This window comes from Nyctereutes procyonoides, unplaced genomic scaffold (assembly GCF_905146905.1).
Source record: "Nyctereutes procyonoides isolate TBG_1078 unplaced genomic scaffold, NYPRO_anot_genome, whole genome shotgun sequence".
Lineage (NCBI taxonomy): Eukaryota > Metazoa > Chordata > Mammalia > Carnivora > Canidae > Nyctereutes > Nyctereutes procyonoides.
The window spans coordinates 6,780,971-6,794,820 of NW_026575033.1; the positions used below are offsets into that span (position 1 = coordinate 6,780,971).

General features: G+C 35.9%; 1 protein-coding gene across 1 annotated transcript in view; it reads right to left on the reverse strand.

The window, feature by feature from the left end:
• Nucleotides 1–13,850, reverse strand: part of LOC129504494 (phospholipid-transporting ATPase IB-like) — a 158,885-nt gene that overhangs the window by 71,535 nt on the left and 73,500 nt on the right. The window contains exon 22 of the mRNA XM_055317216.1: nt 4,777–4,915. Within this exon, the coding sequence (XP_055173191.1) occupies nt 4,777–4,915 (139 nt within the window). The remainder of the gene's footprint in view (nt 1–4,776; nt 4,916–13,850) is intronic.

The window sequence follows — 13,850 nt, forward strand, 5'->3', positions numbered from 1 at the left end:
TCAGTTTCATTAAATTGGAATTTAAACCTAAATTTATACAATATCATTTTAACATTTCCTTTGAAGTTTCCTGAAACTTGTGGACATCATACAGAAAAGCAAAAATAGCTTCATGATTTTTACATAATTCAAAATGCCTACTTATGTATTCTATTGAAAGCCTGTCCAATTACAGGAAACAATCATTTTTTAAATGCTCTTCTTCAATGTGTGGGAAATATCAGAAAGGGACACAGAATATAAAGACTCCTAACTCTGGGAAACGAACTAGGGGTGGTGGAAGGGGAGGAGGGCGGGGGGTGGGGGTGAATGGGTGACGGGCACTGAGGGGGACACTTGATGGGATGAGCACTGGGTGTTATTCTGTATGTTGGTAAATTGAACACCAATAAAAATTAATTTATTAAAATAAATAAATAAATAAATAAATGGTCTTCTTCATCAATTATTTGTTCATCTGATGCTTCCTATGTAGACAGTGTTTTCCCCCCACAGAATGTAATGATCTTTAAATTTAATTTCTATTTCAAAATCTGTGGATATTTGCTTTGCCTTATTGCAGCAGTATTTCAAAACCAGAGATTCTAAACTTTTCAAAGAATTCTAAAGATTTCCTGATACATTTTATTGCAATGTTCATGCGTGCACTTTTATTTTGTAATAAGTTACTGACAAAGTTAACTGCCTAATGCTGACAGTTTCTGTAGCAGCACCCCGGTTGGAGAGTTAATATTTGTGCCTGACACTGACAAACCAGCCTCCCACTGACCACTGTGGGTTCTGGTGCAGCCCCCATGAGGAATCTTCTTCTCTCCTGAATCTGTTGCTGCTGCTGGCTCTATATAGACAAAGGCTAAAAGTCTCTATATATTATGATGAAATTCAATCAGTATGCAAGTGCTGAGTGCTTACTTGTACCCAGCATCATGGTGGGCGCAAAGGAAGATTTACAATAGATATATGATAAGCCTCTTAAAACCTAAAGAATCAAAGCTAATGCAAAAGAAAAAAATAGCATATTGTTAAGTGAAATACAATAACATAAATGCTGCTGAGTTTAGGAAGCAGCAGATTATGTTGAATCATGTTATCAGAAAGCTTTCAGAAGTTAATAGAACTAGCAGTCTTAGAAAATAGGCCAAAATGAGACAGCAGTCCTTATATAATCACTTGTGGCTATTGTCTAAAACCAGTCTTGACACACTGATTCCTAAAAGTTACCCTCCTGCCAAATCCTTAGTCAAATTTTGTTTGTAACCAGAATCAAGACTATCTTTAATCTTTTAACTGCAAAAACATTAGCCAACTTGAGCTCCATGAGAGGTGATGGTAATTAGAACTGTCACAACATTCATAAAGGCAGCAGCCAAAATTTTCAAAGCCCTCACTGTGCCCAATACTTCGGAAAAAACTTGACATACACATCTCATTTAATCATCACAACCACCAGAGATATCATGGTTATCTCAATTTTACTAATCAGAAAATTAAGGCTGAGAAAACTCTACAGAAGTACAAGCTCATAAATATAGAGGCAAAAGATTCAGGTTCAAAACCGGGTCCTAGTTAACTCCAAAGTCTGTGATTTTCAACCACTATGTTCTACATTCTCTTCTAAAGGTGTAAAGATGTCAGCTCTCAGACATAGCTCAGTCTTTTTATTTTTGAATTCATTTCCCAGACATTCAAACCATGAGTGTAACACGAGAGCTCTCTAACCAAAGGCTATTGCTTTTCTTGGAAAAAGCTAGAGCTCAGAAAGCCCCTAAGAAACAAATTATGTCAGCACGGTCTTCGGTTTATACTAAGGTTCACTGATTCCATCTTCTAGCTTCTAGGTCTCTGCAGGGATGATAATAAAATTCGATCTGGGACCCAGGACTCCAAAGAGGTCAGGGGATTGTAGACTGCTTTCCACTAACAGACGTGTTTTGCTTTGCTCTTGCGAAGTTTTACACATTTGAGGCAACATCTCTGCATCAGGACATTTCACATCAGAAGACAGAATTCTCAATTGTCTTTAAAAAACTAAAAACCTAGGTCACCTGGGACTCATTCAGTTAAGTGTCTGACTCACAATTTTGGCTCAGGGTTGTGAGATGGAACCCCACATCAGGCTCCATGCCTATTGTGGAGCCTGTTTAGAATTCCCTCTCTCCTTCTCTCTGCCCCTCCACCCCCTAAAAATTTTTTTGTAATTAAAATTTTTTTAAAAATAACTTTTTAGTTAGCAGACACTCATTTCCAAAAGGCAAGGATGCACTGGTTGCCCCTTCAGGGGACAGTCCTCCCCTTGTGACCTCCCCCTCCAACATGTATATATTGCCCTTCTTCCACACATGTGCATTGCCCTTCACTCTTGTCCTGCCTGGTTCTTCCAGATATTTCCAAGTTCTGCTTTAGGAAACTAAAGAGATTGTTTCCTTTCTTCCTTTAAGTCCACCACAGTTACTAAATAATTACTTTTGGAAATGACTGCAGTTCAATATTGCAGTTATCTAAGAATCCAGTTATTTTGAGCAAAGAATCCTTCAAGTGAATTATAGACTTCTGCTAACAAAAATAAGTCTCATTCAATAAGAATTAAAAATTCCCCTACCAACAATGACTGTGTCTCATCAACATTGGGATTCAGTCCTGAGCTGAGGAGACAGTCAAAGGCTTAGGTAAAATAAACAATCCTCAGGTTGTGGATCTGGAAAAAGTGACTAGGTGCAATTTAGGAAGGTGGTGAGAGAGCAGTTGTCCTCTCCTGTGGGGCTGTCAGCTAAGTCCCTTCACAGGATATACTCTGAGAATATACATCATGTTACTGTGGTCACTGAGTTCATAGTTATCAAGAAACAGCAAGTCACACTAAAGCCAAAATATGGGAGAGCTGGCGAAAGGAGAGTATATGTGTGGTATGTTCTCAAAAATTGGCCAGGTGGTGAAATGAATGACTACCTCATGGTTGCACTCCTTTTTGTGAGTCCTTAATAATTATGTTAATATCTAGCATTCATGAAGGACTTGTAAATGCTTCACACCAAGCTAAGCTCTTCATAGGGATGACCTCAAGGCATCCTCAGAATAACCCTATGAGGTTAAAACTATTATTTTATCCCCATTCTACAGACATGAAAATTGATGCTTACAGAGGGTAGGTAGATCCTTCAAAAATAGCCAACCCTTCACTGACTATGTGTTCTCTTCCAGCTATACCCTATTTCTCTGCTCCTCTTCACAACAAAACTCTGACTCACCACACTCCCTCATCAGTGAGGCCTGAGAGATCAATCTACCAAATGTACCCCAAATTTAATCCCTCCCTCACACTTCCCATTACATTCTAGTACAAGTCACCATCATCTCTTGTCTAGACTTTGATGAAGGCTTCCTACCTCATCTCCTGACTTCCGTTTAGTCCAGTCTTCATACAATAGCCAACAAATATTTTTAAAACATAAATTAGATCCTATTACTCTCCTGCTTAAAGCTGTGTACATTTCTTATTGTGACCTGACAAGCTCTCATCTCCTATCTTCTCTACCTTGCTCCCTGTACTCCAATTACTCTGGTTTTTCATTTGTTACTCTAGTATGCACACCCTCACACCAGGGCCATTATGCTCATTATACTCTGGCTGGAACACTTGTACCAGAGATCTTCCCAGCGCTTGCTCCCTCTTTCCACTTGGGTGTCAGGTTCAAAAGTCATCGTCTTAACAGGTGTTCTATTTGATTACCTTGTCTACCTCTTTTTTTTTAATATTTTTTTTTTATGATAGTCACACAGTGAGAGAGAGAGAGGCAGAGACACAGGCAGAGGGAGAAGCAGGCTCCATGCACCGGGAGCCCGACGTGGGATTCGATCCCGGGTCTCCAGGATCGCGCCCTGGGCCAAAGGCAGGCGCTAAACCGCTGCGCCACCCAGGAATCCCTACCTTGTCTACCTCTTGCTATGTCTTACTGTGTTTTTATTCTTAGCACTGACTGCAATATTACAAAACACAGTGATTGGCTTATTAATTTTATCTTTTCCACGTGGATATAAATTTCATGAGGACAGAGATTATTACTCACGTTTTCATTCCCAGCTCTTAGATTCTCCTGGTACCTGGCAAGTATTGATTCAATATTCATTAAATGAATGAAAGTAAACTAAATAGGTGGTGACAACATTTAAAGGGGGTGTCTAGTGCATCGTTTTATCATATACATTAATCTAACTGGATCTGCTACCATGATGATTATTAAGAAAATAATAATTTCAATTCCTTCTATCAAACTTTGAATATTTGCAGCTAACAACTGATTTTTCAACTCTTATTCTGTACATCTCAACCCTAAGATACAATCATACAGTAAAGTTACAGGGGAAAAAAACAAAACAAACAAACAAACAAACAAAAAGTGATACTGGAGCTTGGAAAAAACAACCAAATATTCTCACTAATAATCAAAATTTTTATGAATAAACACATATAATACAATGATAAGTATATATGTTATAGGGGGAAATATGCCCTAACTTCTTCAAAGGAAAGCAACAAGAAACTACGTATTACTCATGTAAGCATTCTCCAGTTTCTATTTCAACAATGTGAAGGAGACAGAATTGTTTGCTTTGCTTAGTTTGTTCAATTTTCCTGCCATGTAATGGCAAGATTCCATTGCACTCCGTTTTGCCAAAGACATATGAAACAATTACTTGAAGGAAGCTCAATCATTCCTTCTTGATACTAGGATTTATATACCTGTCCAACCAGATTTTCTAAAACTTTGTATCAATTACCTATGTTAATTGCAGTTTCTTGTTTATCTCCTGTCAAGACCCATATTCTTATGTTTGCTTTCAGTAAAGTTGCTATCGTTTCTGGAACACGTGCTTGAAGACGATCTTCAATGGCTGTGGCTCCAAGCAGCAGAAATTTCTAGGTATTTTTTTGAAAAAGATACTTTTAATACTAGTTAGTATTAAAAAATATTTTAGCATGGAATAAATAAATAGGGCAAATTTTGACAAATGATATGCGGTCTACCTCTTATGTGAAGTCCCATACATGTTACCCACACACACATTTTTTTTCCTAGTCTCTTCCATTGGTCTATTTGTCCCTATTCTGCTACAACATGAAGCAGTATAACATGACAGAGTAGACTCATGGGAGCACCTAGGTGGCTCAGTTTAGCGTCTGCCTTTGGCTTGGGTCATGATCTCAGGGTCCTGGGATCCAGCCCCACATCAGGCTCCCTGCTCAGTGGGAGCCTACTTCTCCCATGGCCTCTGTCTCTCCTCCCCACTTGTGCTCTCTCTCTCTCAAATAAATAAAACCTTAAAAAGAAGAAGAATGTCTAACAGATTATAATTAGACAATTAGGTCTAGAGAGGTAAGCCTCTTTCCTTTATTAGTCTTTAAAAAGTATGATAATTCTCTGCCTCCTTCTACTTCTATATGAATTTTGGAACAAACTGCTCAAGCTCTATAAAAATCCTGTTGGGAATTATATGTATCTCCAAATTATTTCCTGTATTACATTGAATTTATAAATGACTTTGGGGAGAATTGCCACATTTATTATACTGGGGTTTTCTATATATTGTATAAATCTATCCACTTATATAAGTCCTTACAAAAAAATTTGTATTCTTTCCTTAAGCTTCTTAGCACCAGAAAGTTTATAGTTTTTGTTCCTATTGTAAATTATTTCCCTATCACTGTAGATATTCCAGCAGAAGCTCTATGATAGATAAAGAGGTGTATATAAAGCATAAGTTTTTTCCCAGAAGCCAACACAAACTAAAGGTTCAAGGGTTTTTTACATTGCTATTTGTCATTAAAAATGAAATTAAGAAATAAAACAAGCTGATTCTGTGCTGATCATTAGAATTGAAATAATTTGAGATACTATCATATATAAACTATAAATTAAACTTTAAAATAACCATAAAATTTTTAGTCTTCCCAATGACCAGCTGAATTTTTAACTGATAAATATCCAAGTATACCAATCCTATTAGATATTCTTTAATTTTATTATTCTATTTGGGGCCATTTCTACTATAACACTTCCAAGTTATTTCTGTATTAAAACTTTAGATTTTAATGTAAAATTTTCCATAGCTAGCAAAAAAGTATTTTTAGTAATGATTTATGTTTCCATGTATGAAATATGGATTTTTAAAAGAATGATTTAAACATTTTCATAATAAAAATACATGGCTAATTAGGAATAAAAGGGATCCCCTTCCTGATTATGTTGGAGGGGGAAGCAAACATTTTGAGATACTCCCAGATTATTCTGCTCTCTTCACAAAGGCCTTTACTCAAAGGAAACTATCTTATCAGAGGCTTTTCACCTTGGGTTTACCAGAGCCTTCCAAGCTAATGTAGGGGAAATACTCATCTCTAGCACCTTCTAGTTTTTGATGTGGGGGAAGAGAAATAACATAACTCAGGTTCACAGAAGTCTAAGATCTAATCATAAGACTATAAAATAATTCTCCTCTCCTTCACCTTACCACATCACTGTCTCTTTCATGAATATGTGGGACTGCCAATGAAAGAAGTGTAAGACTCAGACTCTATTTAAGAAGGAGTCTCTAGGGAAACCTAAAGACAGCAGGAGGATGAAAACAACGACACTAGACACAAATTTAACCTCTACTACCACAGCTCCAACAAACAGTAAACAGATTATTTCTAGTCAGAGAAACATGAAACTTCACCCAAAAGCCCTATTTGCCTCATTCCTTTTACCCAATACATCATGTGTGGCTTTCAACAAAAAGAACAGGGCAGCTCAAGACAAAAATCACAGTCTGAACTGACAGAGCAAGTGACAGAACCAGACTTAGATATGACAGATATTTGGGAATTACCAGACTAGAAATTTGAAATAACTATGATTAATATACTAAGGACTCTAATGGTAGAAGTGAACAACATGCAAGAACAGATGGATAATATAAGCAGAAAAATAAAAATGCTAATAAAAAAATCTAAAGGAAATGTTAGCAATAAAAAAAAAACACTGTATCATAAATAAGGAATGCCTCTGCTGGGGTCATCAGTTGCCTGAACAACTGTAAGGAAATAGTGGACATGAATATTTGTCAATAAAAACTTCCCAAACTGAAAAACAAAGAGATGAAAGAATGAAAAAATAAAATAAAATGCCAAGAACTGTGGGGCAGAGCAGCCCCGGTGGCTCAACGGTTTAGAATCACCTTCAGCCCGGGATCAAGACTGGGATCAAGGGATCCCGAGACCCAGGATCAAGTCCCACGTCAGGCTCCCTACATGGAGCCTGCTTCTCCCTCTGCCTATGTCTCTGCCTCTCTCTCTCTCTCTCTCTCTCTCTCTCTCTCTGTGTGTATGTCTCACAAATAAATAAATAATAAAAACAAAATCTTAAAAAAAAAAAAGAACTGTGGGGCAATTATAAGAGGTATAACATATATGTAATGGGAATACCAGAAGTAGAAGAAAGAGAGAAAGGAACAGAAAATCCTTGAAATAATTATTGGTGAGAATTTTCCAAAATTAATGACATATATAAATCCTTAGACCCAGACCTCAGAGAACACCAATTATGGTAAATACTAAAAATTGACATCTACATATTTCATGTGCAAACTGTTTTCCAAAGAAAATCTTTTTTTAATAATAAATTTATTTTTTATTGGTGTTCAATTTGCCAACATACAGAATAACACCCAGTTCTCATCCCGTCAAGTGCCCCCCTCAGTGCCCGTCACCCATTCACCCCCACCCCCTGCCCTCCTCCCCTTCCACCACCCCTAGTTCGTTTCCCAGAGTTATGAGTCTTTATGTTCTGTCCAAAGAAAATCTTGAAAGAAGCCAGAGAAGAGGGGAAAAAATAAGCCTTACCTATACAGGAACAAGAATAGTAACTACATTGGACTTCTCTTTCAAAACTATGAAAGCAAGGACAGAGTGGAGTAAAATAAAGTGTTAAAAAGAAAAATACACCAAGCTAGAACTTGTGTCCAGTGAAATTATTCAAGTGTAAAAGAGAAATATATCCTTTCTCAGACAAACAAAAATTGAAGAAATTTGTTGCTCACACACCTGCCTTGCAAGAAATGTTAAAAACTCTCCAGGGAGAAGTAAAATAATGTAGGTCAAAAATTCAGATATTCATAAAGAAAGCCATAACATCAAAGAGGGAATTGGCAAAGATTAAGTAATATCTTTTTTTTCTTATTGGCTTAACATATATGGTTTAAAATATAATGTAACAATGTATTAGGTGATTAGGGTTATGAACAAATGCAATGTATGAAAACAATATAAGAGATAGGAGGGAGGAATTGGATAAACTATCATAAGGTACCTGCCCTTCCCATGACATGGTATAGTATTACGTAAAAGTGGACAATTTAGTTGTAAAAGTAAATTCTGAACTCTAAGCCAACCATTAAAAACATTTAAAAAATATATAATTGAAATGCTAAGAAAGGAGAGAAAGTAGATCATTAAAACCAGAGAAGGCAAAAAAAAAAGTGAAGAAAGAGTAAGAAAGTGTTACAAATAGGAAATAGTTATGAATATGAAATATACTAACTAGTAATCACTGTAAAAATGTATGGCCTAAATATATTCATTAAAAGACAGAACTGTGTGAGTGGATTTAAAAAAAAGACTATGTTCTTTGTAAGAAATGCACATTAAACATGAAGAGACAAATAGATTAATAATAAAGGGATGGAGAAAGATACACTATACTAACACTAATAAAAGAAGCTGGAGGAGCTATATTAATTTCAGACAAAGCTGACTTCAGAATAGGAAAATTTTCAGGAATAAAAAGAGGCATAGCCTAATAATAAAGGAGTCAGTTCTCTAAGAAGACATAGTAATCCTCAGTGCACCTAACAACAACAGAGCATCAAAGTATATTAGACAAGAACTCGTGGAACAGCAAAGAGATGAATGTACTCTTATAGGTGAAGACTCCAATACCTCTCTGTCAATAATCAACAGATCCAACAGACATAATCTGTAAGGATATAATTGAACAGAACAGAGCCATCAATTCATTACATGTAATTGACATTGAGAGAATGTTTGTTCAATAGCAGAATACACTTTTAACTCAATCTCACATGAAACACCAAGATAGACCACGTTCTAGGCCATAAAGCACACATTAGCAAGTTTTTTGAAAAATAGAATTGATCAAAGTATGCTATCAGGTCACAATGGAATTAAACTAGAAATCAATAATAGAAGGATAGCTGAAAGAGTCCCAAAATATCTGGAGATTAAGCAAAACTATTTCTAAATAACACATGGGTCAAAGATGAAGTCTCCAAAGAAATTTAAAAATATGAACTAAAATAAAATTAGAATGCAATTTATCAAAATTTGTGGGAACCTAATACTCATTAAGTTTTAAAGTTCCTAAAAAAAAAAAAAAAACCCTCAGGAAACCTAGAACAGGGGGAGACTTCCTCAACTTGATAAGTAACACTTACTAAAAAACCTATAGCTAATATACTTAACGGTGAGAAACTAGATGCTTTTCCTCCTTAAGACAGGGAACAAGGAAAGGATGTGCTTCTTAACACTCCAATTCAACATCATACTGGAAGTTCTAGCTAGTATGATAAAATAAGGAAATAAAAGGTAAAAGGATTGGGAAGGAAGAAAAATGACTTTGTTTGCAGATAACATGATTGTTTATGTAGAAAATTCTAAAGAATCAAATGTAACAAGTGATTATAGCAATGTTATAGGATATGTGGTTAATATACAAACATCAATGAACAATTGGAATTTGAAATTAAAAACAATACAATTTACTTTAGCATCCAAAGGGGGTTTATAAGTATAAATCTAACAAAATATTTACAAGTTATATATGAAGACAACTACAAAACTCTGATGAAAGAAATCAAGAGGACCTAAATGAATGGGACGATACATCATGTTCACAGATAAGAAGACTTAGTATTGTTATGATGTCAGTCCATATCAGTCTTAACAATCAAAGAAAGTTATTTTGTGGATATCAACAAACTGATTCTAAAGTTTTTATTGAAAGGTAAAAGACTCAGTTTAGCCAAGACAATACTGAAGAAAAGAACAAAATCAGGCAACTGATATTACCCAACTTCAAGAGTTACTATAAAATAATAGTAATCAAAATACTGTAGTATTGGTGAAAGTATAGACAAATAGGTCATTAGAACCTAAAATAGAAAATCCAGACAGAAATAGACCCCTACAAATATAACTAATCTTTGACAAAGGAGCAAAGGCAAGTCAATGGAAAAAATATAGTCTTTTTCAAAAAATAGTGCTATAACAGCTGGGCATGCACATTTAAAATATAAAATGAATCCAGGAGAGTCCAAGATGGTGGAGGAGTAGGAAACCTTAGTTTCACCTGGTCCCAGGAATTCAGCTAGACAGCTATTAAATCATTCTGAACGCTTGTGAATTCAACCAAAGATCTGAGAAAAGAATAGCTACAACTCTACAAATACAAAAACAACCACTTTCTGCAAGTTACATTCTACCCATTCATTGTATTTAGTTTTACTTTTGTTTATATATAAGCTCTTCTTTCTTTACAATTTTGGGATGTCGTTTCTTCTAACAGACCGAGAATCTAGTGTATGGCTCTGTTCTCTTCACCTGTCTGATCATATTCACTTTCTTTTCTTCTTCCTTTTTTTTTCTATTTTGTTAAAATCTTTTTAAATTTTCATCTTTACAATTACATTCTAGCCTTTCAATGTATTTAATTTTATTTTTGTATATTATATATTTTTTTTTCTTTCTTTACAATTCTGAGATGTAGTTTCTTCTAACAAACTGACCAAAATACACTCAGAATATGGTATTGCTCTGTTCTGTCCACCTGCCTAGTTATATATCTTCTCTCTTTTTTTTTGTCTTTCAATTTTCATTTTTACAGTTACATTCTATCCTTTCATTATATTTAATTTTTTCTATATATCGAAGTTTTTCTTTTGTTACAATTTTGGGATTTAACAAACAGGCCAAAATACACCCAGGATCCAGTGTATTGCTCTAATCTGTTCACATGTCTGATATTCTTTTTTGTATGTTTGTTTCAGGTCTCTTCTAATTTGTTTAGTGTGTATTTCTCTGGGGTCATTGTTGCCATCTTAGTAGTTTATCGTCTCATTCATATATTCTTCTCTGAACAGAAAGACAAGATGGAAAAACTCACCTCCAAAAAGAGAACAGGAGGTACTGACTGCCAGGGACCTAATCAGTATGGACATAAGTAAGATATCAGAACTAGAATTCAGAATAATGACTATAAAGATATTAGCTAGGCTTGAAAAAAGCATAGAAGACACTAGAGAATCCCTTTCTGGATAAATAAAAGAACTAAAATCTAATCAAATGGAAATCAAAAAGGCCATTAATGAGATGCAACAAAAAATGGAGGTTCTAACTGCTAGGATAAATGAGGCAAAAGAGAGAGTTAGTGATATAGAAGACAAAATGATAGAGAATAAAGAAGCTGAGAAAAAGAGAGATAAACAACTACTGGATCACAAGGGAAGAATTCGAGAGATAAGTGATACCATTAAGCAAAACAATATTAGAATAATTGGGATCCCAGAAAAAGAGGAAAGAGAGGGGCAGAAAGTGTTGGAGCAAATTATAGCAGAGAACTTCCCTAATCTGGGGAAGGAAACAGTTATCCAAGTCTAGGAGGCACAGAGAAGCACCCCTTAAAATCATTAAGAATGGATCAACAGCCTAATATATAATAGTGAAACTTGCAAATCTCAGAGACAAAGAGAAAATCCTGAAAGCATCTCAGGACCAGAGATCCACAACTCAAGTGAGTAGAAACATTAGACTGGCAGCAGACGTATCCACAGAGACCTGGCAGGGCAGAAAGAATTGGCATGATATATTCAGGGTGTTAAATGAGAAAAATATGCAGCCAAGAATACTTATCCAACTAGCATGTCACTCATAATAGAAGGAGAGATAAAAATATCCAAGAACAAACAGAAACTAAAAGAATTCTTAATCACTAAACAAGCCCTGCAAGAAATATTAAAAGAGACACTTTAAGTGAAGAGGGAGCCCACTTTAAGTAAAGAGTCTTTGGGCTATGAACAAAGACTATATAGAAACAGTGATTTTACAGAAAATACAATGGCATAAAATTTGTATCTCTCAATAGTTACTCTGAATATTAATGGGCTAACTGCCCCAATCAAAAGACATAGATTATCAGACTGGATTTAAAAAAGCAAGAACTATTGATATGCTGTCTGCAAGAGATTCATTTTATATCCAAAGACACTTCCAGATTTAAAGTGAGGGGGTGGAAAGACATTTATCATGCTAATAGACATCAAAAGAAATCTGGGGTAGCAATCCTTATATCAGACAAATTAGATTTTTTTAAATAAATTAATTTTTTATTGGTGTTCAATTTACCAACATACAGAGTAACACCCAGTGCTCATCCTGTCAAGTGTCCCCCTCAGTGCCCGTCACCCATTCACCCCCACCCCCACCCTCCTCCCCTTCCACCACCCCTAGTTCGTTTCCCAGAGTTAGGAGTCTTTTTCTTCTCCCTTCCCTTATATTCCCTTTCACTGTTATTTATATTCCCCAAATGAATGAGAACATACACTGTTTGTCCTTCTCCAATTGACTTACTTCACTCAGCATAATACCCTACAGGTCCATCCACGTTGAAGCAAATGGTGGGTATTTGTCGTTTCTAATGGCTGAGGAATATTCCATTGTATGCATAAACCACATCTTCTTCATCCATTCATCTTTCGATGGACACCAAGGCTCCTTCCACAGTTTGGCTATTGTGGACATTGCTGCTAGAAACATCGGGGTGCAGGTGTCCTGGCGTTTCATTGCATCTGAATCTTTGGGGTAAATCCCCAACAGTGCAATTGCTGGGTCGTAGGACAGGACTATTTTTAACTCTTTGAGGACCCTCCACACAGTTTTCCGGAGTGGCTGTACCAGTTCACATTCCCACCAACAGTGTAAGAGGGTTCCCTTTTCTCCGCATCCTCTCCAACATTTGTGGTTTCCTGCCTTGTTAATTTTCCCCATTCTCACTGGTGTGAGGTGGTATCTCATTGTGGTTTTGATTTGTATTTCCCTGATGGCAAGTGATGCAGAGCATGTTCTCATGTGTGTGTTGGCCATGTCTATGTCTTCCTCTGTGAGATTTCTGTTCATGTCTTTTGCCCATTTCATGATTGGATTGTTTGTTTCTTTGGTGTTGAGTTTAATAAGTTCTTTATAGATCTTGGAAACTAGCCCTTTATCTGATACGTCATTTACAAATATCTACTCCCATTCTGTAGGTTGTCTTTTAGTTTTGTTGACTGTATCCTTTGCTGTGCAAAAGCTTCTTATCTTGATGAAGTCCCAATAGTTCATTTTTGCTTTTGTTTCTTTTGCTTTCATGGATGTATCTTGCAAGAAGTTACTGTGCCTGAGTTCAAAAAGGGTGTTGCCTATGTTCTCCTCTAGCATTTTGATGGAATCTTGTCTCACATTTAGATCTTTCATCCATTTTGAGTTTATCTTTGTGTATGGTGCAAGAGAGTGGTCTAGTTTCATTCTTCTGCATGTGGATGTCCAATTTTCCCAGCACCATTTATTGAAGACACTGTCTTTATATATATATATATATATATATATATATATATATATATATATATATATATATATTAATTTATTTATGATAGTGAGAGAGAGAGAGAGAGAGAGAGAGAGGCAGAGACACAGGCAGAGGGAGAAGCAGGCTCCATGCACCGGGAGCCCGATGTGGGATTCAATCCCGGGTCTCCAGGATCGCGCC